The sequence below is a fragment of the Lepisma saccharinum genome, chromosome 1 (genome assembly GCF_977018435.1).
Source record: "Lepisma saccharinum chromosome 1, izLepSacc3.1, whole genome shotgun sequence".
Lineage (NCBI taxonomy): Eukaryota > Metazoa > Arthropoda > Insecta > Zygentoma > Lepismatidae > Lepisma > Lepisma saccharinum.
Genome location: NC_139229.1, coordinates 211,843,299 through 211,868,828, shown reverse-complemented (window position 1 = coordinate 211,868,828; position 25,530 = coordinate 211,843,299). Strand labels below are relative to the sequence as shown.

General features: G+C 38.1%; 1 protein-coding gene across 1 annotated transcript in view; it reads left to right on the top strand.

The window, feature by feature from the left end:
- The window catches only part of LOC145991583 (T-box transcription factor TBX20-like), a 170,410-nt gene extending 145,386 nt beyond the window's left edge, over nucleotides 1–25,024 (top strand). The window contains exons 5-7 of the mRNA XM_083127635.1: nucleotides 5,748–5,909; nucleotides 12,959–13,023; nucleotides 21,519–25,024. Of these exons, the coding sequence (XP_082983761.1) occupies nucleotides 5,748–5,909; nucleotides 12,959–13,023; nucleotides 21,519–22,104 (813 nt within the window). The 3' untranslated portion in view covers nucleotides 22,105–25,024. The remainder of the gene's footprint in view (nucleotides 1–5,747; nucleotides 5,910–12,958; nucleotides 13,024–21,518) is intronic.
- Nucleotides 25,025–25,530: the final 506 nt, after the last annotated feature.

The following is a 25,530-nucleotide window of genomic DNA, read 5'->3' as shown; positions in this document are numbered from 1 at the left end:
CTCACTCAAACCCCACAACTAAAAATGGCCAATGAGTCAAACCACACATAAGGGTCAAACGCACATCACTGTTAAACAGAAACGCTGTTGGCGCTGTAAGTCAGCAAAGCTTTACAATGGCATTTGGTCCTGAAGCCCTCTGGCTACAGAGTGGGTCGTGGGAGGCCATTAGTGCCATATTATCGTTACCAGCGATTATGTTTTTCCTTCCTGTAATGGTTTGACTGAATTCCTACAGTGTTACCAGCTCAGAAAAACAGAAGCAGTTAGAGCTTACTCGTTACGTGAAAAAATGCCAACGCCAAACTTCAGTGCGAGTTTTACTGAATGAACAACAGTGTTGCCATCTAAATTTTCGGCAGAACAAGAGTAAAGTCCTGTCACAAATTTCTGCGCATGTGTGTGTGTGTTTGTGCTTTACTAGAATTCAGTCAATATTTACTTTTGTTTTGTCTTTATTTACACCGTTGCATTTGGAGTTTTCACGCCTTCCTAGATAGGTAAAAAAAGGTAAAGTTCTCCGGGTATATAGTTGGGTTAGTTACCCACAGCCGCCATATTTGCGGCCAGTTTTCTTTGTCGTTTGCAAGGAAATATATAGCGTTCGTTACATCTGCACCAACTGCACGTTTGTTTTCAATCACGAACGTCTACTTTAGTATCTCCGCCCGCCGGCTTGAATTTCGTTTACTTATAAGAACTGGCCTCAATCATGGCTGCTCGAAGCCACAATGCAATAGTTTGTGACGTAGGTGAAACACACCTATATTTAGGGTATGTGGAGGGTAGGGCCTCACACATTCAGGATCTAGGCGATTTTGAAGGTATTGTGATCAGCACCACGCTCCGGCCGCCGTTATCTTCCAGGGTTGCGCCCCGCCTTGAAACTTCATAAATTTGGTTATCAGTTTTAAATATTTACAAAATTTGTCAGTTTCATGTATGAATTTTCTATATATTACTCATGTATATTTTCATTTTATTACTATACCAAGCAATTAGGTCTCATATTTAATTGGTTTGCGTCAAAATGAAAATGTAATGCAGTAACAGTTTCTTTTAAATAAAATCTGTACATTTTCTTCATTATAAAATGTTTTTACGTAGTTCACTTTACTTGTCAAATGTATTTACTTTTTTCACAAATTAAAACGTTATTATTATTAATAGTGATTATTATCAATTTATAAACGTAAGCAATATATTTGAGCGTTACTGCAAGAGTTAATACTGCATAAAAATGAAGATAAGTCTTAAAGGGCGCAGTTGGCAACACTTTTTGATAGCTTCTTTACTTCCACCCGACCCTTGTCCCTCATTTCGAACGAGAAACAGCATCAGATGGAACGTTGATTCGGACCAACACGGCAGCCATCTGTGTAAATATTGGCCATAATGAATAGGTGGGCAATTTCAACCTGGCCCGAATTAGCTGCCAATTTGTGAACTGCAGGCTAGCGCTCACACACACACACACACACACACACACACACACACACAACCCAAAGTTGGAAAACAAGAAGAAAAGATTATCGTACCGCTTTGCACCAGGGCAAAACGCTGATTTTATCAGGTAAAAGCCCGCCAGAACTACTGTTCAGCCATCATGTTCACATAATAAAAGCGATGGTGTTTTGTTTGTTATAGCCTCGCATCTATACCCTATCGCGCCTCTTACCTTCGCCAGCTGTTTAGTTTTACGAGTGTCAGGCCTATACTTTCTCTCCATTACCTGTTATTGTCTTAAGCCTAAAAAAAAGGAAAAGTAAGTTTGGTACTGTGTCTTGATAAGTGGTAGGTACGGTTCAGGTAGATTATCGCAATAAAAGCAGCGAAGGGTGAAATAATATATAATAGCGACTCTATTTTATCGTAGCCGTGAATTACACTCGCATGTGCTTACCGTAGACCTAAATTATTTCATTATGGAACTTGTTGAAGGTGAGTTGGTTGTAAGAGGTTGATTTTTTCGTCAAGTGCTTTTATCGTGGACGCTGAAGTGTGCTATTGGAAAAGTCTGGTGTTTGAAGAGTTTGAAGACACAGGGTATAAAGTAGATCATCCGTAGCATGTTGCATCCTGACAAGAGTGTTGGCTTAAGAGTGGGTTGCGGTAAAGTAGGGATCACTGAATCTCGTGCGGGGCACACTCAGCTTGCAACAAACGCCAAAAGCAAATGCTAAGACAGATTTCACACTGAAGCGACAAGCGATACTCGACACGTGATGCTTAGAAGTGAACCCTCAGTAATAAATTCAATCTTTGGAACTGAAGCAACACGGCAAGCTGCACGTGTTGCTTGAACTAGGCCGTTTTCTCAATACTGTGCATCGTGTCGCCTCACTTAGTTGATTTCGTATGCGGAGTGAAGGCTTCACCCCAACAAGCTATATTTAAACTCTAGAAGAGAGCCCAACCGGATACCTTACAACATATTCGCACCTCTAATTTGTTGATGTACTAATAAAGTATCGATACGTACAATGTTTTAAGATTTGAACAGAACGTTCTTTCGGCTATATCAAAATTTTGGGTTCAGTTATCGGCTGTAATTTGCTTTCAACATCATGTAAAGAGGCCGTGTTTTGACCATTTAGGTCGTGTCTGCTTTTGTTTGAAACAGCCAGCACATGGAGGCACGTTAGTCCAAAACAGATCAGTCAACGTGGTAAAGTACTCTAGTGCATTTTTGCTCAACCACTGGCCCTCGTATCAACTATACTGAGCTGCGAGAGGTTCTGCTGGAAGTGGTTGACAAATAACACAATCGTAATTTCATATTTGAGTTGTGAATTTTTGTTTTTTAAGTCTACTTTATGCACAAATTGACTAATCAGGACATTGACCTACAGTTCAAAATGGAATCCGCACCACTATGTGCCTCCACCGGCTATCGAACCAGGGATCACTTAATTACAAGGAGACGACGTTACCGCTTCGTCATCCATATTTTTATACTTATCAACAATCCTACATGTAATCAAACTATTATTACTATTTATGATTATGCCAGAATTTATTTATCAATATTTAATTTCATAGGTACATGTTAGTTCATTTATAAAATCTTAAATACTGTAAAGGTGTTTACGAGGAAAATTCTTGGTATCCGGTCTTTGATTAAAAAAAAAAATCCGGGACAGGGTTTCACGAAGGTTGAGATCCATTTCTCTAGTGCTTAGGTCTTTGCTTTATCCAGGCTGGAAAGTATAGCGTATACAGTTTGAGGTCAGTGCATATTATTTCTCCTTTTCCTCATGCACAACGACAACATGCCTCTCCCGAGTTTCATTAACTTGCACAAATTTTAAGTGATTCACACTCTTCTTACGTTTCTTTCGGGTGACAAATAATCTGATTAATGCAATTATATCTTTTTCATCGTGTGAACTGAGCTGAGAAACAAGTGTCGCGTGTCGCTTGCCTCTGCGGTATGAAACTCTCGTGTCGCATGTCGCATGTCGCATGTCGGTGTGAAATCTCCCTGAGTGCTCTAAACCTGGCCCTTCTAATCTAACCACATATTCCTTAATAGACCTAAGCGTTATTGTAGGTCAGGAATTGTTAGATTAGGAGGGACAGGTTTAGAGCTCTTAGCATTTAGTTTTAGCTTTTGTCGAAAGCTGGGTGTGCACCGCTCCAGAGTGGTAGCCTGTGAACGATATGCTATACAGTAGCCCCGTCTAATTCTCTGCACTTTTTGACTCTGCCATCACGTAACTAGTTGGTTACACAGTGCAACACTGACTCGTCCACTTCGTTGATTCGGTCTCAAGTAGTGTATTTGGTGTCTGCACCGTTTGCACTACGTTCTGGAGCGATGTACAGTGTGGTGTATGGTCACGTGGTGTGTGCTAACCTATCAAATGAACGTTTAGCAGTAGGCAGACATCTGTTGAAACTTCTGAATTTGAACACCGCTATTCTTGCGTACAGCGTCTACTTGGTTGAACGCAATTTCTTTGCACCAACTGACACTGGGAAACACTTACACTAAACTACTACTGTAGATACTGGAAGCGATGTTGAGAGAAACTTGGCAACATTGCGTCTTCATGCTGATTGCACCTCCATGATGGGTAGTGAAGAGCCCAGTCAATATTTCAAGATGAAACAATAATAGCAGTCTTCCAATAAGCTTGAATCAGTCTCAGGCGCAACTAAACCTTAACAAAGACGATCACTTGCGCACCAAAAGAAAATAAATAAATATTAGTGTACCAAACAGCAAAACTGAAAAATATGCGCTGTTTGTATGCGTCAAATATCTTCATCTCAGTAACTACCAACGCAATAAAGGCGCAATATATATATATATATATATATATATATATATATATATATATATATATTTATATTATGTGTGTGTGTGTGTGTGTGTGTGTGTGTGTGTAGTCCTTTATATCTGCATCGTCCGTCTTTTGAAAATAATAATCTCATTACTTCTTAAAGTTTTTATGAACCAAGAAATTATCTTTAAAGAAAATTCAGTCGATCCTTGGTGCGAAGTATAGTTCCGTGGACCGCGGACTTTGGCGATTTCTGTTGTAAAGTGTTCTCAAATTGTCTCACAGGTGGGTACAATAATATTTCTAGTCCTATTCAAACTGGTGTCCTCCTCCGTGGCCGCGCGGTCTAAGGTGCTGTGCTATGAACTCCGACTGCGGATCGGCATGGGTTCGAGTCCGCCTGGGTTCAGTCTCTGGGTTCTCGGCCTTTTTAAAGTACCGGTGGCAACCCCCATCGTGAGGAAATTGAGTGAGTAGCGTAAATCAGTCTCAGAAATCTCCTATAACTGTCGAGGGTTCGACGTGCAGACCCCACGCCACCCCCATTACCAGTTGAAAATATCTACATCTCTAGGTAGGATTGTGGGAGGGAGACTGGCACTCGGGAGATAGGCCGTGAAGGCACGGGTTAAAATAAATTAAACTGGTATATGGTTTATTTTGCTTCGCTTTTCTGACACTTTTGGCTAATCGCAAAGATGAAGATTAGTGATGATATGGTGAAATTGATGAAGGGACACAAGGACTAATTATTTTCAACTTCCTGACAAATTTCTCATCTCTATCAGTTTTGTAACCAAGATAAACTTATCGAGATGTTTGGTATTTTGTGCGTAACTAAGCACTTAAAACTCATAGAACCTGTTATTTCGACAGTAGGATCCAAAATTCAATTAGTATGCACGTACGCGTTTTCTAATTTTCACTTTTTCCAGTTTCCAAACCAGATAAAACTTATCGAGAATTTTGCTATTTCATAAAGAACACCCATGCCCAAGCCAGGATTCGAACTCGGGACTCCTAGCGTCGTAGCACGATGTGCTAACCACTCTTCCACGGAGGGTGGCTCCTATTCAAATCCCTTGTAGAGAATTACGTTCCTTTTACGTTCAGTGAACGATTCTGGGAAGTTAAAACATTTTGATTTCTTGAGAAATTAGAAAAATAAAACAATTTTTAACAGTCCCACGAACGCATGAGGGTTAGACAATAAATTAGTAATATAATTAGGAATATGTTGCAGTAAAGTAATTTTTGCAACAAAAGTAATTTGAACGTCATATTGTAGTTCATTAGCATATTTTATTCTAAAGCTGTATTTTATATCATCACCAATTACAATTAACATGGTCAGATTTAAAAGTATAATCGGCTGTCACGCAGAATATTTAAGTTTCAGACAACATGCAAAATTATCTGCTATTCCTCTTGTTGAAGTTATTTTCTCTGTGTCCTCAGGTGTCTCTACATTCCATGCACAAGTACCTTCCGAGGGTTCACATCATAAAGACAACGGACCTGGATACTCCTGCGGACCAACAGATCTCTATTGACAAGGCGCTGACTTTCAGCTTTCCGGAGACCACTTTCACAACTGTCACAGCGTACCAGAACCAACAGGTTAGTGTTTCCTTGATTCGTAAAAGTTTAATTCAAAATCTTCGCCATATTTCGACAAATTAGCATTAATTTTACCCCCACAAAGATTCTACAGGATTCAAAGTTAGGCGAGAACTTTCCCCCTCTTTTCCTTAACATATATTTAATCGCCCCCTACTTAGCTATAGTTGGAAATTAAGAAAATAGATATTTTTATTCAATGAAAACTGAAGCTGTACTTTATCAAGGAATTTAGACTTGGTTTAATTATAATACATGTTAAAACTAAAGCTTCAGACTTCATCCTGGATGGCCACATTACTTTATTTAATATTTTTACAAAACTTAACCACAACTCAATACAATTTTAGATTTCCAAATATTTATTTTTATCAAATTCCAGTACAGCTATGTAACAATACAAATTCATTACACTGTAAAAAAAAGAGCAAAAAATATTGACCACAAACATCGTTAAGTTATTGACCCACCTGAGATTATCGAATCTTGGTAGTTAACGTCATCATGGGAAAAGGGATGTAAGGGGTGCTCCTTTCACGTAGTGCACCCAATAGTCAACCTCACTTTCACGTAGTACACCTGGACTGCAACTAACGAGTCTCTGGCGACTGGTCCCACGGCCAGTATAATTCTGTGTCGTCCTGTGTTTTGTCCTTATTTGTGCTAAGCGCCCTTTTTAGCCTCAGCTTTTAAGAAAATTTTAGTTTTCAGACACGCTTTTATTTTTGTTATGATAAGGTGGTGGACCCCGTATAGTGTGACGTGTGCAAAATAATCTCAGTGCTGACGCACCCAAAATTTTAATTTCAAATTCAAAATTCAAATTCATCATGGGAAAAAGAGTTTATTTTGAAAATGGAACAAGAAGTGGGTTTGATTGAATACTTAAAAGTAAATAGGGATATTAATTGCAAAAGTGTTAGTGTTAGTAGGATAGAAAATTATTTTCTTTTTCCGGAAAGAGCACTTCTGGTGGGCAAATAGTTGATGCACAGGGTGGTCCGAATTATATAGTGCAACCGGTTCGAAAGTGAAATTATTATACGTATTATCATTACGCATTGTGATTACGTCTGTACAATGCAACTTGCATTGCAGACTGCTTTACACAGTCTCTGTTCTCCTGGCGGTCTTGCAGCAAACCTTGTTTGTGGGGCTGCAGACATTTGCGTTCAAAATGCAGTCTGTGCAAGAGAAAGCGTAGTGTGGGTTGTGGTTTCATGAAACCCAATTACCACTGAGGCGAACTTTAAATACATTGCAATCAGGGTGAATAAAAATCATGATTTATATTAAAAAGAAGCATTTTTGGCAATTTTTGAAAATTTAAATCGATATTTTTGATTAAGAAAAACAACATAATTTCTGGTGTGGTTTTTGGCACCATACTGTTATGGTATATGTCATTTTTATAGAAAGGCTTTTTCTAGTAAACACCTCTGCAAAATTTGAACAATTTGATTAAACAAAATATTTTTCTTATGTAAATATACATTTTTCTGTTTCTGATACATGTGAACCTACTATGGAAATGTTTGTTGAGTGTGTAAATGAAACTACCAGTATAATACATAATTTCAGCGACTCTTCTTCCAGTGAAAGTAAAACATTCTGGATGTAGTACTCTATAATTGTAACTTTAAATATTTTTTAAAGTCTTTGTAGTTGAATTTTGGCAATTTTTTTAATGATAGGTTGCATGTTTATTTACAGTTGAATGATCATTACTAGAGCTCGAAAGTTGAGGAAAAATCCTTTTTTTCCCTAGTGTCCGAAGACGAGGCCCAACATAATATATGTTCATTTTGGGTCATTGTAGGCCAGAAAAGGGTGGGTTTTATTTGCCCTTTTTTGCCTTTTCGGCGTTTTTTGGCTTATTGGTCCTTTTTTAGCCTTTTTTTAGGTCTTAACTGCTTTTATTTTGCAACTTCACCTTCTTTCGACTACATTTTTACTGGCCATTCTCAATTCGAATCATCATCATCAGTTCATCACCTCTTATACATTCTTTCTGTAGTAAAGAAATAAAAATATATATATTTGAACCATCCCTGAAACGAGCGAAAAACATTTTTGGACTGAAAGAAGATGCATTTCATTCATATAGTTTTTTTTCGCACTGTGTCTTCCATACCACCAGAATTTTGTACTTTTTGTTATTCATTAAATATGTGATCAAAACTTAATTTATTAATTAATTTGGATACGTCCTTTATTCCGTTCTTAGGTCCTTTTTTAAAAATATTTTTAGGTCTTTTTATAGGTCTTTTTTTGGCAATTTATAGGTCTTCAACTTCCGAGACCTAAATGACACTATTTACAGTTAAACATGATTAGTATTTTGTATATTTTCCTGCACAAAATCTTTGCTATTTTTGCCTATGAAAATTATTTAAATTTAAATGAAGATAATTTAAGTGTATTTAGAGTTTACATATTACATTTCCTTTCGTATGAGCTTCACCCCATCAGTACATATATTTTGTTTCCTTTCTTTTCTTCCTTAGTGCCTAATAAACACCATTAAATGATTACGAGATTAATGTACTTTCACGAAAAGTGATTCTGATATCTACAAAAGCCTTATGTACATTTTTCCATAAATTATGTATTTAAAGTGATTTAAATCAGTGATTTTTTTAAAAAAAAAATCACCTAATTTAAATCAATCCACCTTGATTGCAATACAACTCTGGAAAATACACTTGCCAGGTGTGCGGTAGATACATTTCTATTTAGGGAATACTGAGAGGCGGACCTAGGGAGAGTTTGTGTGAGGTTGGAGAGTTCTTTCAATTAATTTTAATCAATTTGATTACCGCTTTTATAACAAAGTTGATGGCATCTTCTTAATTAGTAGAAGTTGCCATGACAATTTGGTATTAAAATCCACTTATCGCCGTAAAGTTAGGCAACACACATAACACCTCGCAAGGAAGTTCATTTTTTTTGCCGGTGACCGAACACATTTAGATTTTATTTTGAAAATCTTTAAAATACAGTTTATTTGTGACTTTTTAATATTTCTCGAAAATTGGTGAGTTATCACGAAGATATAAATCATATAAACTTATTCTTTATGACAATATAAGACCATTCATCATATTTGTGGACCACCTCTGAACAAGCTGAACTAAAACTTCATAACCCACACTCCGATCAAAATTGAGTTAACATTGGAAAGAATTGCTGCATGATCTAAAGTCGCCCTACGATAGTGAATGAAGTTCCTTCAGTAGCCGCTGATAGAAACACACGGGGATATCTGGATGATCTACAAGTCACAATGCAATGGACGCTTCTCTCGGTTTCATAACCTTTATTGTGATTTGATCAAATGTTGATGCAATTATTCAATGTTTTTTAATCCAATGGAAGGAGTTTGGACTAGGGAACTAGGGATGTCCAAATGCGGATAAAATTTCATCCGGATATCGGATAAATCGGATTTCAAATTCAGGATATCCGGGATTGAAATAAATTGTATTTTTAATTAAGTGGGTTTATTATTGTTTCTGTAAATAGTTGCAAGCAGTGAATTAATCCTGCTATTTTTAAGGGCAATCAACATATTATTTTATTCGTCATGTTGGTATTTCACTGTACGGATTTTCTCCAAGTCCTTCATCAAATATGTACAATCCAGACATAAGAATTATTCGGTTATCCGTACCATCAGCATATTCGGATTATCCAGATATCCGAATTATCCGGATTTTCGGATTAGCCGTTACATCCTGTTATCCGGATTTTATGGACATCCCTAATTTGGACATCCCCTTACATGGCGCCCACCTCCACCTCTTCTCGCTCAAGGTAGACGTTGATCAGTACTGACTTTTAGTGCAGCAAGTGTGGACCGAGACAAGAAAAAGAAACACCCAAATGCAAATCCCAAATGACGGTTAAATCGATACGAAATTGTCCCAAGCGTGGTTGTGGTGTTGTTTCCGTGCGACCCTCCAATTCCATCCAAAAATAATGATCTCCCGCGAAGGCAATTTGCACCGTCCGTCCTGGCTATTGGGGGCCAGTGTGAATTTGTTGACGGCTGCTTCCACACGTTAACCAGCCGAGATTTACTGGATCCCGCAAAAGGAAATTTCCACCACTTCTATTACGGGCAGAGATTGTTATCGCAATCGTACAAGGGCCAGCTTGGCTGATCGAGGGAAGAAGTCGAATTCAGGTAGCAAAGGTTGTATAATGGGGGCTCGCATCGTAACCACATATTTCCAGCCACGATTTCAGGTCTTTTGAGAACCCCTTCCCCCGTTCTCCTTGTTGAGGGAAGCGTGCAAGAAAGTCGAGAAATAAAAATAAAGCTGAAGGAACGGGTCGGTCGTACCAGCTCAGATAAAAATCGCCATTTTACTCCGAACGGGGCGGTTGTAATGGGAAGGCGATAAGGTTTATATCGGCTCTGGTCAACGTGAGGGTGGCAGGAAGGGTATAATTTGCGCGTTCAGGTAAAAATTGCGTTCGGTATTGGTCACGCTAGCTGGTACGGGACGGCGTGTGTGTGTGTGTTTGCTCCGATTCCGAAAGCATGCATTAAGACGTTGTAAGGAATACCGGACGAGGATCGTAGAGATGCAAATTGGCTCTACCGGGTTTATCAGCTTCCATCGGTTCTGTAAGGGGATTGAACTTGAAGGTGCGAGTCTACAGCTCTATACTTTACTTTTATTTTAATTTGTGTGTGTGTGTGTGTGTAAGTGGAATTCAAATATAAAGAATTCAGTTCCCATGAAAACAGAAAATAATGGACGGAAACACGCATGTTGTAATGTTAGGGCATGTTACATCTTGTCATCTGTAATAGTTGAATCCCGTTCTGTAGCACCCTGTCTTTCATAAGGATGCCATACGTGACGAAATCGTTGTGTTGCGGAACAATTCTCACAAAATTTTTGATGAAAGAAATTTTGTACCTAAGGGATATTTCACACCCAAGCGAAAAAGCGACACTCGACAGACGACAAGCGACAAGGGTCGCTTGGAAGCAAACCCTCAGTAATCAATTGAACCTTTCGGACTTAAGCAACAGGACAAGCTGCACGTGTCGCTGGCCCGTGCATCATGTCGCCTCGTACTCTTCTTCACGCATGCGTGGTGAATGTTTTGCTTTAGACTGAATGAGCTAGTGTCGCTTGTTGCTTGCAGATTCGGTGTGAATTCTCCGTGTCGCTTGCAGTTTATCGTTTTGTTGTGAATAAGTAACGTATCTTCACCGGACCAAAAATTAGGCACAAGTGATTGAAATGTACTTAATAGCGTGTAACACTTCCAGAATAACAGATACAATTCTAGTATTGATTCAATGAGATACTGGATTTACCCACCATCAATAGCAATCCCTCAGTTCCAACAAATATCGTGGATGGCGTTGCGTTTTACTTGTTGTTCTGAGACGTCCCAAAGAATTTCACTAACGATTCGATCTGGAGACTTTGCGGGCCAGTCGAGATGCGAGAATGAAACAAAATGTTCAGCAAACCAATCACACGCAGTTTGAGCCATTTCAATTGCTGTTCTTGTAAACTCGGATAACTATGTTGTGTTTCTTCTGCATATATAGCACAGAAGGTAATACCTGGCAGTCGAGCAGCTATTTGTAGTCCTTTTCGTTCAGGTCCGTGTCCGAACCGACAGCTACTAGAGCACCGTTCTACCCGCGGAATCTCCAGGTGGAGTTGGGCGGGAGAAGCAGGAAGAGCGACAAGTGCATGTTTCAAGTCACTGTAGCGCTACGCTCGACAGGCATATTTCAAATGCATTTTATCTACAACACTGTATTTTGAAAGAATGTAAAACATAAATTCACAGGCCACATTTCAACTTTAGTAAATATGTGAGATAGAATTATGTTGTTTGGTTCACGTTTGCTTCCATCACACGCGTTTGAACTGACACCTGGTGGGAAAAGTGGCAACTGTAGTAATCGGAAGCTTTTCGATTTGGATTACTTGGGACAATGACAGTACGGGGATTCCGTGAGTGCTCTAGGGGGCAGCAACTATGCCGATTCGAATAAGGCTCGTGCCCACTGCAACCGTGGAGTTTCATGAGTAGGTTTATAAGCAAGAGCTTCTCCAAGATAACCAGCTACAGAGACAGCTCCCTTCATATTGTTCTTTAAGAAATGAGTTGTAAAGAACTTACCGTAAGTGCCAGCATCAATTCTTGCCTGTTTGAGAAGCGGTTTGCAGTTTTAAAAAAATGCCTGACCCACGACAGCGGATCCTATCTTCTTTCGGCCGAAATTTTGGGTTCTATTACTTGTTGAGAGGAATACTGATGGAACCGTATGGCAGTGGGTTTTGACACACCCGAAAATTCGGCAACTAATTTCATGTTATGTTCAGTGGCGGCAATCGGGTTCTAAAACTGAGAGGGCAAGAACAGTTTACCTTCCCTTGATATTGGATTTATACAAGACTTTATTTCCAATATACATGGCCTTTACAATAATATATAAATATATCTGAATAATAAAGAATTGATAAGGGGGGAAACCCTTTCGAGGGTATACGCTTATGTCCTGGTGCCTTTAAATAAACCAGGACCTTCGCTTGATATATAAGGGTTAGCATAGTGCGGGAGCAAAAGTGGTAAAAAGTGGGGGGGGGAGGGCAACTGCCCCCTCTCGCTGCCCCTAATCGCCGGCACTGGTTATGTTCTTTGTTACAACTAATCGAAATGACCCCATTTTCCTTGAGCTACGAACACACAGGTTTTGCACACTGTCACTACCGGTTGTGTTCCTTGTGTATTGTCATCTGTATTTCTCTCTATAAAGTTCATCATGTATGTCTTACAACGTGAGGTGCCCAATTTCTTGCCTGGTGATCTTTCATTCTTGCAAACTCTCAGAAATCAGTCACATGAGTATGATTGTGGTATTGTTTCATGCAGCTAATGAAATACGTCATTTGAAAGAATGGAGGACATATGTCACCTAAATTGTGCATTTAAGTTATTCATGAATAATTCCAAAATAAAAACCGTGAACATAATTTTAAAGGCACATTTTTTCTTAATTTCAGATTACACGACTGAAAATAGCAAGTAACCCTTTCGCCAAAGGATTTAGGGAGGCCTCCAGAAATAGGTAAGTTTCAGTTTTTCAGAAATCTGATACAACTGCCAAAACACTGTACTTTGAGCAAACAATACCCAGAGTATCGCCGACACAATTCTCATTCTTGCCATTATCTCCCATAACAACGCAATATTCACACACTTGTAACACAAATGGCTCCATTGGTTTATACAATGTAAACTCTTTTCTGATGCATGTATTGTTTCGTACTTTCAAATATCATTAACGCTGTAGCTGACGATATAACTATTGTGAGACTAATAACCCTACCATAGGTGCCGACTTTGGGGGGGGGGGGGGGGTAAGGCACTTTCTACCACCCTCAAATTCACGTAGGACACATTTTACGATATTTACATATATAAAGTATTGTTTATGCCGATCTTGCACCCCCCAAATATACTTTACCCCGCCAAAATTTAGCTTAACTTGGCGCCTCTGAACCCAACTCATTATCGCTGGCCCCCGTGGCGGAGTGGTTATCACTTCGCGCTACGACGCCAGGGGTCCCGGGTTCGAAACCAAGCTTGGGCATGGATGTTTGTGAGTGTACATTCATCAATTTAATCATATCATCACTCATCCCCATCGTCGCAAATTAGCCAAAAGTGGCACAAGAAGCGTAGTCAAATAAATCAAATCAATCAAACCCAACTAAATATCAAGAAACACAAAACAATATCTCAAGTATTTGCTTTGGTAGGTTAAAAATTGGAATATAGATTCAATACTAGAAGTTCTTATAGGATTCTTCTATTTTTCACGGGATCTACAAATCGCAAAGTGCACAGTCATTTGTTTACTCTTCTCGCAGTCACAGAAGACGAAAACGTTTCCCTTCGCTTGGGGGGCGAGTGCCCTCCTGTTGCAATATTTATAACTTCGTCTCTCATTCTTCATTGTCAAAAAATTGAACAACGTTGAATATTACGTCTGTGATTTTGCTGTGTACAGCTTTCGCCTGCAAAACTGTTGGCTCTGAACAAAGGCAACGACGATGCGTTGAAGAATGTCGCACGTTTTACAACGCAGGGGTAGGATTGCACGGCGAGCAGCTGATCGCATCTCCAACGTTCTCTTCGCTCGCTTAGGGTTCAACGACAGCGCCAGAAGGTTTTTCGCTTCTTGGTAGAGCAGTGATGCACATGCTGTTTACAGGCGAAAGTGACTTTTCAATAACGTCGGCTTGTGTGAAAACAATCTTAATTATATAAAAAAAATATTGTATTCTCGTTCAACTCTCAAGTACCTAGAAAAGATAAAATGGAGCAGTGGCGTATCCTGGATTTTCATAAAGGGCATGCTGTACACAATTTTTTTAAAACATAATATGGAATGGGGGATAGCATTATACATATTCAATAGTTGACGATTTGCACATTAACATTACAAAATATTGCATAACGTATAAAGTAATGAAATATGGATAATAAAGTTTAAAACTCACCAGGTTTGATGTCTGATGTGGAAGTCTTCATAAAATTATAAAATCACTTTATATTTATAAACAGTTTATATTTACGTTGGATTTGTTTGGATTATGCAAATAACATTATAGTAGAGACCTAAATTACAATCAGAGATTCAGGAACAAAAGACCAAACTTAATTAAAATAATTTAAATGTAAATTCTGCTCTTCTGTTTTGAGTGGTAAAATGAGGGCAATGCTTTAATTTTCAGAAGCAGCTAATTTTCAATGGATAATATACCAAGCGAACTTAATCTTTGTTGCGATTGGGTTGCTCTAATATAATTATTAATTCTTCTTAATGCTGAAAAAGATCGTTATACTGATGAAGTTGAAGCTGGTATTGACAAAATAAGTGTAGCCAAACACTGGTATTGGTCCTCACAGGTAAGAATAAAGGTAATCAGAATTGATAATAATGATACCAGATTGAGAAAAAAATAATGAGAGTGAGGTACAATCTTGCCTTGCGAGGTGAAGTCGTGGATCCTGCAGTCCGATGATGGCGATTCTGTGATTTAGTTTAAACAGTCGGGAAGAGCCCAGAATTCTCTCTTATGACTTGCCTATCTGCCACTTTTGGTTAATCGCGACGATGCGGATGTGTGATGAATTGAATTGAATTGATGCATTAAGTCCACTTTATGCACAGGAAGGCTAATCGGGACTGGACCTACAGTTTAAAGTGTGTAATGTGCCTCCACCAGGTATCGAAACCGGAACCCTTTGATTACAAGGCGACGACGTTACCACATCGGGGAGTCCAGGATGACATGATGAAATTGAAGACTAAAATTGGTAAAGGCTGTAAGTGCCACAATAATTCAAACACCGTTTTCCACGTTAAACTGTGAAATGTGCCGTGCTTTATAATGTGGTAAACGTGAAATGTGGCTGGTAGCCCTCTAAGTAGTTCAAAGGGCGTGTAAAGAGATCACTAGTGTGAACGTTCTTACGGACTGATGTGCGGAACGATGCGATTTCCCAACACTTTCGCTTTTGGCACTTACAACGTTTACCACTTTTAGTCCTCAATTCATGAAGGGACACTAACAAAGAACAGGCCGGGTTTCGAACCCGGCACCCTTGACGTCGTAGTGCGCTGTGCTAACCACTCTGCCATGGAGGTCGGCGTGAAGAATTTCCTTGGTCTAATCCGTCCACCCCTGGACCTAACTATGAAATATCGGCATTTTTTATTTTATGTAATGGTATGTATAATCGAGAGTGCAATAATCATGGTGGCCAAAATCGATTCTTTAAATAGCAAATATAGTTCATTGTCGGTGGCTTTAAGGCACTGACACTACTTATCTCCCACAGTGTGTTGGTTGATATAGCAAGGCACAGGCGCCTGTTGCCTAATCCTGCTTCCTGCCTACATGTTCCGGAAGCGAATCCCAGACGAGGTGACACCCAGCTCATCGAGGCCGCTTTACAGTTCATCGGGCTGGAGTCATTAGCAAGTTCTCAGAAATCTCTCATTTATCAGCGGCTGCTATCTAAAATACATTGTCGGCTTTTGTTCACTCGATGTTCCAAGCCTAACTAACTTATACAGTGTGTTCCAAAAATCATGTAACCCAAATTTGTCGTTGGCAACATCTTTTTATGCTCAAGCACTTTTCTTGACTAATCGCAACGTTGAGGATGGAGTTAATTTGATGAAGGGAGCACACACAACGTGCGCACGGGGGCAAGAGGGGCAGTTGCTCCCCTCAATGGTCTCAGAAATTTAGTGTATTATCACCGTTATTAAACAATATGTCTTAAAGACAAATTAAGTATTTTCAATCATTTTCAAGTTCAAAGTAACTACGGAGGGGGTACATTATTTCCTATGTAATTGAACTATCCAACGTTGATTTCTAACAAATTTCATGTAATAAATATTCCACACACTTTCTTTGTTAGTTACGTTACCTCTATGTATTTGCAGAATAAATTACCCATACATTGGAAATCAGCATCGGCGATTAGGTACCAAAACTGTGGTGGTATGCAAGGCATCAACAGTTCGGGGCAAAAGGTTGGGGGGCAACTGTCCCCCATACCCCTAATCACCATCACTGACCACTAAACGTACTCGGCCAACATGATTTTTTTAAACTATTTTAACCTCTATAATTTAGATCAGTTTTTTTCCTCAAATGTTAAAGTGGACACAAAGAAATGTGTATAAAAAAAACTTGGTGGCTGCTGCCATGTGCAATTGTAATATGTAACAATTTTTTTACTTGATTTGATCTGTTTTATTTTACTTCGTTTTTCTGCATCTTCTCGCTATTTGCGAATATGAGTATATGATGATATCGATGAAGGGAAAATCACCATACACGCTGACAAGACAAAACACAAACTCAGCAGAGAATTATCCTGGACGTGCACAGACGGCAGAGCCTCGTCAGTCTGCAAAATGCAGTCCAGGGTGTACTATGTGGAAGAGAGTTTGATATTTACGTGTCTTCAGAAATGGTTACCTATCATACCCCATCTGACAAAAAAAACTTCTGTGCAGTAATTATTGTACGTCTATCCAGCAAAAATTCATGTTTTTTGTAGCTATAGGAGTTTCTTAAGTAAAGGTAGTCACAGACAAACGGACGGACAGTCGTATAAAAGTTCATTTTAAAAATCTTTTGCTTATTACACACATAACCCAAAACGTGTCAATTGACACGTATATATTTTGATTTCAATAACACGTTAACGTGCATAAACTGCAAATGATGCACCTTTTAGTCTGTCGAGAAATGTATAAATGGGTATTTTTATCAGATGAAGTTCCCTGTGATGCACTAAAATGCATTAATTTGGAAGATCAGACAAGATCATTTCGAAGATAACAAACTTTCACTTTTTAATGCATCAATTGGCATAGATAGATGTGTAATTTTGTTATCTTCAAAATGATATTGTCTGATCTTCCAAATTGATGCATTTTAGTGCATCACAGGGAACTTCATCTGATAAAATACCCATTTATACATTTCTCGACACACTAAAAGGTGCATCATTTGCAGTTTATGCACGTTAACGTGTTATTGAAATCAAAATATATATGTCAATTGACACGTTTTGGGTTTTGTGTGTAGTACACTAAAAAACTGGCGGAAACCTAGAATTGTATATGAATTGCTTTAGAACAGCCGCCGTTGCATTGCACTATAGGCGGATGTCGAGAGTTTACGATAGACCTCACTCTGTTTCAATACCTGACTGCTGTTTACCCTGGTCGGTATCCTCTGAAGCCTTTCATCCTTAATCGAGAAGCACTTGAAGCCGATAAGATTGTAGCGGCACCTTTGATGTTTGGAGAGAACAAACAATGCGCATTGGCAGGAGGATAAGATGTGTTGACAACTCTTGACTTCTTACTTTCCTTTCGGCATCCTCAATGCTCTCCATGCTTATCTATCCGATGCACGTAGCTGCAAAAAATAATAGTAATGCATGCCTGCTCGGTGGACGAGCTCGCTTTCAATCTCACCAGCTAAGGTCCCAGGTTCGAGTCCCGGAATGGGTAAAGTGTTCTATCTGCGTGTCCATACATTTCAACTAATCATCACTCATCCACATCGTCACGATTACCCAAACTATGAAAGAATGATGATATCTTAATTCGCAGAATAATTAGCGTCTCATATAATAGAGATAATATTAATAAAGTATTAATAATTATTAGCCAATTAATTTACTTGCAATGTTTTATTACTTAACGTATAGAACTAATCCTACTTACTTTCGGATTAGCGACTAGCACTTTCGTATGTTATTCATCTATAAGTACACAAATGCAACTTTCAATGGGGTTCCTGGCCCGATACCCAGTGGAGGCACAAGTGGTTCGGACCCCACTTTAAATTGTACGTAGATACAGTCCCGATTAGCCTTCGTCATAAAGTTGGCTCAAAACCTGAACTCAAACAAAAGCAACTTCCATTTAGAAATTGCTCTTGTTCCTTTTCATTACTGGTGGCACTGACTTGATCATTTATAATGTTTGTCTCAGTGTCACTTGAAATATTCACACTCACGGTACCTATTGTGACATCAGACGTCATTCAAAATACCTACTCAGAAAAAAAATATAGTGCACACATAAATAATATAACAACCGAATGTACTACAAACCCTAAGAGATTCTTCACATTACTAAATTCAAGAAAACAAAGCCCACGTATACCTAAAGAAATTGTTCATAATACTGATATTGCAAGTGGAGAAGAAGGAGATGTTTTTTTTTCCATCAGAACTTCTCACCTCCCTCAGTTTCCGACCCTCTTCCCCACTTAAATGTTGTCTGTCCTCACACACTATCTTCAATCAAAACATCCCCCGAGGAAGTAAAATACCTTCTCGCTTCATTGCCCCTCCACCGGTCCCTAGGTCCAGATGAAATCCCCACAATATTCCTTGCGTAAAACTGCCGACTCCTTGGCTCTTCCTCTGTCTGCCTTACTCAACAAATGTTTCTCTAAGGGTGTGTTTCCGAAAAACTTCAAACGGGCAACATTGTACCCATTCACAAAACTGGAGATAAAAAATGTGTAAAATCCTATAGACCAATCTCACTTCTATCGCCACTATAAATTATTTGTGAAAAAATCATCAAAAACAGGTTACTTCAGTTTACGTCACCGTATATCAACACAGCAGAACATGGTTTTCTTCCAGGCAGCTCTTGCCTAACAAATATTTCCGTCTTACTTTCGCATGCTGCCAGAGCTATTGATAATAACTCCCAACTTGACACTATATATTTGGACATTTCGAAAGCCTTTGACAAAATTAATCATAAATTTCTTCTTCATAAATTATCATCCAGATTTAACATCCATGGCAAATTTCTCTCTTTACTCCAGGACTACCTCCATGAGCGTGAACAACGTGTTGTTCTTTCAGGTACCTCTTCTAACTTTCTTCCCGTTTTGTCTGAAGTTCCCCAGGGGAGTGTCTTAGGGCCGCTCCTATTTCTTCTGTACATGGATGACCTCCCTAAAAAACTGTCCTCCCTCCCTATCAATATACTTTTGTTTGCGGATGACTGTAAACTCTTTAAGGAGATCTCATCGCATCATGACATGATGATTCTTCAAAATGCTCTCACAGAACTTGTTAAGTGGTGTCGTCAGTGGAATTTAGAACTAAACCCTCAGAAATGCTCTTTCCTTACTTATTCCCTAAAAAAGAACAAAGTGCTGTCTACTTATTCTATTGAAAACAATCCAATCCAAAACGTTTGCACCCAAAAGGACCTAGGTATTATCATGGATGAAAAACTCACTTTTAATAATCATATTATAGCTACCACTAAAAAAGCCATGCGCCTTCTCGGTCTTCTATACAGATTTATCGAAATTCAAAACCCATCATCTCTTGCTTTATTCTTTAAATCTTTCATCTCGCCCATCCTTGAATACTGTTCCCCACTTTGGGCAATGACCTCAAAAACCAATCTCACCAGAATAGATTCTGTTCTCAGTTTCTTTCTTGCAATTGTTCGCCATGGAATACCTTCCTTTCGACATGTATCCAAATCAGACACCTTCGCTGCTCTGAATATTCACACTCCATCCTTTCGTCGTGATCTAGCTGACATGAAATTTTTATACAAGATAATAAATGGCAAAATCAGAACTGATCTCCTAATCAGTGAATTGACACTTAGGGTACCCCAAAAGCAAACGCGCAACCTGCAACTCTTCCACAACCCAACCATTAGGCTATCCCTTCTACAACGCTCCTTGTTTTACAGGCTCTCAGAAATCTACAACAAACTTCCCCTGAATGTAGATATTTTCCTTCCAGAACCTATTTTTTGTATATTACTGACCAACAACATGTAAATCTATCCCATCTTGTTATTGTCTTTATCTTTTGTTATTTTTGGTTACTACTTTATGTTGTTTCAGTGTAAAATGGCCAAATAGGCTGTATCTGAAACTCTGAGTAAATAAATAAATAAATTATATTTATTGATTATTTTCATGTTCATGGATTTACGTACTTACATTTTCGTATCTAGCAACATCCTGTATATGCACGGCAAACACATATTCTCTATTTTTTCTTGAAGGATGAAGTATTTATAATACTTTTTGTTTGGGTAGTAATTGTTTACAGTGCAATCTCAGGCATGTGAAAATTCTTAGGACTGTACGAAACGAGATCGTCTTTTGGAATTACCACGTCTGAGAATATATGTAGTGTCACAGTTATTTTTGTTTTCTCAAATTTTATGGTGGAAGTGTATTAATTGTACTAGTGGCCTGTCAACTCTTTGTGAATAAAAGTGAAAATCATGGAAGTGTAAGTTATTCAAAATTGCATTTTCCAAATATACTCTAATTGCTCTGTGGGTTTGTTTTACTTCACTTTCTGCCACCTTTAGGCTAATCGTCAAGATGAGGATGAGTGATGATTTGATGAAATTGATGAAGGGACAGTCACAATAACATTATAACACCCATTTTCAAGCCGTGTAATAAATATGCCTTAAATAGTACATAATTTGAATTGAATTCTAGTAGACTACCCCGATGTGCACGTATTTTAATATTTGTTTTATATTTTCATTTTAATAGTTATTTTATTAATAATTTATATATGTTTATATAGCTTATATATAATGCATGACATTGAAGTTGTTAGTAAAAGTAGTTAGATTTTGTAAACATTTCTTGAGCTATTTTAACTCTTTCTTACCTTGAGAAGGTAATGCAATTTTATACTAAAGAAATATTAATAAGAGTATTAATGGAATTTCACCACTAAAGGTAGAAGTTAGCAGTTTCCTCTGGATAATATACCTCCCTTAACTGAGGAACTAATGCCACTCATATTATTGTCGCAGCGAGTACACAGGTTCTTATGAACCGGATAAATCTCGCTCCATAAGAGCCTGAAGAAAGCCACGTGCTTAAATATCTAAAATACGGAAAAATGAATTCCGTTCAATTCGAACCTTACCTTTAGTAGATTTCGTTTGGTCATTTCGGTGAATACTAAATCCATTGCTTTGATCCATTTCAGAGACAACATGGAGGACACGCACCAAAGATCAACAAGATTTCCTTCTCCAGGACTTCCGAAATTCCCCTCTTCAGCAGACTACTTCATGAGGCCGGAACTTAGGTCCTCAGGATTTGTGCCTTCCCTTCTCCCGAGGTCCTACGACCCTTTCTTCGCAAGTTCCCGTTCAGTGTTCGGTGATCTCATGTCCGCACCGTGTCCAGGACCCTTGACGTTGCCTGTGAAGTTCGTGGTCCCTCCGCTCGTGGGCCCAAGCGAGACTCTGTTCAGAACCGCGAGGTTTCCTTGGTGCAACGAGGACAACATAAGACGTGGTCCTATTCCGGTGGTGACCTCCGACGCGAGTATGACCTTCCCGTGCTTGACCTTGCCCTCCGTGTGCCCTTATCAGACGGTGGACGCCCTAAGGACGACGATGATGAGCGAGAAACCGTCGACGTTTGTGTCTTCTAGCGACGAATCGACGACGAAGGACAAGTTCGTCCCGGTGACTTCGATCGGACTGTCGGGATTGAACCACAGTGAAAGTTCAGGATCTGCAGCAAGTGCTAAGACAGGTGTTCTGGATTTGTCCAAACTGAAATGAAAGTGTCGGAAGTGTTTCCAGTGTCCTAGTCATTTTGAACCCAAGTATTGTAAGCGCACAGTGTGGCATGTGTAAATCAAAAGACATAATCAATATTTGAAGCGAATAATTTTCTTGCGTCAGTATTGTATGAGTTAGGAAGTCCGCGTGGATGCTGTATTAATGCCAAATATTTTTCAATGAGTGAATCAAAATCTAGTTACTACATCAAAATCACAATACTTTAACATTGTTTCATGTCACCCTACTGCAACAAACGGCAGTCAATTTCTCTGTGAGAAACTGAAACTTCTAAAGAAATTGTAATCAACAGGGTTAAAGTAGATGATTGCCTTTTTAAAACATAAAATATCATTTTCCTTTCCTAAAGTAGACAGAAAAAACAGATTCGTTTGAATTAAAAGAAAAAAATTGGTTTCACTGTTTTGATGAAGAAACCAAATATGATGCCAATTTATGCAAATGTTTGGTCACCAGCGCCTACTTTTGGTTACTACAAACACACTTTTGGTTCTGAGTAATGTTTCAGTAATTTCGCTCTGCTCGAATTGTCCGAGAGTTTTATTCTTGTCATACATACTCACAACATGTTTCATGTCATTACAATTACATCTGTTTGTTGGGGGTCTTTGGTTAACTACCCGTACAGTTGCAAATTTCATTTTGTATTAATGCTTCTAATCAGCAATGCAAAGTTCAATATAGTTTCAACATCGAAAAATTTAGGAGTCCCGGAAAAAAGCTAACATTACCTATTTATAACGAAAAACTGAATTTCGATAAATAATACATTAAAATACATGCTCTGTTACAGCTAAGCAAATTTTAAATGTGCAGTAGCAACCGTTTGCATTATTTAGGCCTAACTCGGTACATTACAATAGCTTAATTTCATGTATGGTGCAATTACTTCGAATTCTGGGTCCCCGGGATCGATTCCTGTCGGGGGTACATTCTAGTGGTTGAGATCCCAGTGTAAACTGTAGATTCAATTCCCATTAGCGTATCTCATGACGTGCAATTAAACTTTTCCTATATTTTCTTTTTGCTTGAATTCGTACAATAGAATAATGACCCATTCGGAGTAAGATGATAACATTCCGTGTTGTATAGTAATTGTAATTTCATCGAGATCTTGTTGGCTAATAATGTTGCTATGCTATGAAAAGGGTTTTTGGTTGGATTCCCGATGGAGGCACGTTGCACAGTGGTTCGGATCCCACTTTAAACGGTCACAGTCCTAATTAACCTATATGAGCATAAATTGGACTTAAAATATACAAACATTTGTTGGCAAATTTTGTAACCGCATTCGTGTATGAAACTTAAAATTGATAAGAATGGGGCTACTTACAAAGCTAGAGGAAACATCAATAGTGCGAAGAATAGGAGTCAGATTGAAGGGGTTGGGGCGATGTAGTGGTAAGCCACATTTATTTTAACCTCACACTTGCAAGATATTTGAAATGAAATGGGGTGGAAGTCAGTTACAGACGTTTTCAAGACAGATTGTTTCGATGGGTCATACTACAATGGACGAGTAAGAAAACATATTGGGTAATTTGTTGATTTGTTTAATATTTTAACAAAGTCTGTGTTCTCACAGGCACGAAAATGTTGCTTGGTACTATCTTTCCCAGGCCTCTTCAATTCATTCCAGACCATGTATTAAATTTTAAAATTTAGAAAAAAAATCACTTTAAACTTGTACTTTCCCCCTAAATGCAGTAAATACCTAACTATTCAATAGTTATGATACATTACATGAAAAATAGTTTGATTTTTGAGTGTGTGCGAATTTTGGTGAAATTATTTGATAAACATACAATAATTAGCTAGATATCCCAAGTTATTACACCTAGAATGAAATTCTATTGTTTTGTAGTTAAACTTCGTTTTAAAAATGTACATATTATCATGGACGTCCGCAGGATTTTTTCTGAGAGGGGCAAGCAAGATATTTTTTCCCAAGAGGGGGCAAACGATATAGTTTTCCCAGATACTAGTGTTGTCCACCAAAAAAACATTGCTTCAGTTTAAAGTTATCATGTTCCTGCAACGCCAACTGAAATGTGTGAAATATATAATTTTTGGTTGACTTTCATTTTCCAGGGGCCATGGGCTCCTTGGCCCCCCTTTCCAGACGTCCATACATAGTATGTAAAATATAACTAAGTTTTTGGTGTGTTTGTGTGGGCGTGTGTAATGAAAAGTTCCTAAGGAAAAAAATACTAAATCAGAATTTCTTCTGTTAATTTCTGAAACTGACGTGTTTTACTTAAAGATTTTATTGTATTTCCGATTCAACATTCAAATATTCGTAAAAAATGTCAAACAATCTCAATTTAACACTTAACTAGTTTCTCCCGTCTGCATTTCACAAGTGCCACTTCACAAATGTGAGGAACAATTTTGATCCAAAGATTACAAATTGAAAGATAAGTGAAACTGAAAGTATATGCTGTTCTTCGAAAATCGAGTGAAAATTGAAATCACTAAAGAAAAGTTATGCAACGAATTAGAATTATTTATCGAAATACATAATAATGTTTCCACAATCTGTTTTTTACTAGTACAGTACATGCCGAAATAATAGCTCAAAGCGCATTCATTTTGTACCTTTAGACACTTGTATCATCATAGGCTTCATCTGTGATAGTGGCTTCTGAGTTGAAGTGATAATAAGTTAATTTAACAATTATATTGCCCTAGAAATAATGACATTTCCTGTGATTTTTATGTAAGTTCAGAACTATACAAATCGCTAAAACGTTTATGAATTGTGAATGCAATCAAATCAACGAAGAAATTCTGAAAAATCCTTAATTTATAAAGCTATTTCATTCTTTTAAAAAGAATTGTGTTCGCACCTTCATATGTAGTAATATAGTCACGTGTTTGTACGTATTGTATGGCTACCAATACAACACACTGAATTGTAATATCTGAAACAGTAAAGAGATTTTTCTAAAAATAGTGCATTTAATTTGTATATTTATATTCTTCTAATTACTTGTAAAGTGGAAAATATATATTTTCAAGTAAAGAGTATGTATAAAAAGTGATGATATTTCGTAAAATCAAATTACTTGAACCAATATATTTTCTCTTTGTAGTTAATAGAACTGCAAGATCACTCTATTGGAAATATTTGTTTATATGGACGTGAACATTTCGTTTAAACAATAACACTGAAAACTTAAGGAACGCAAACAAAATGAAGGGATTAAAAATGATTGTAAGGAGAAAGGTTTTCGGTGTATTTATGAACCAAGGAATAATGTGAATTTGTTCGTGCTGGTAGACTGAAACCTAATTTACGCAATAAAATGAAACAATACCGTGAAACAGTGGCGTAGCAACATATCGCGAGGCCCTGGGCGAGATTAGAATGCGAGGCCCCCATCCGTTTTTAAATTTGAAATC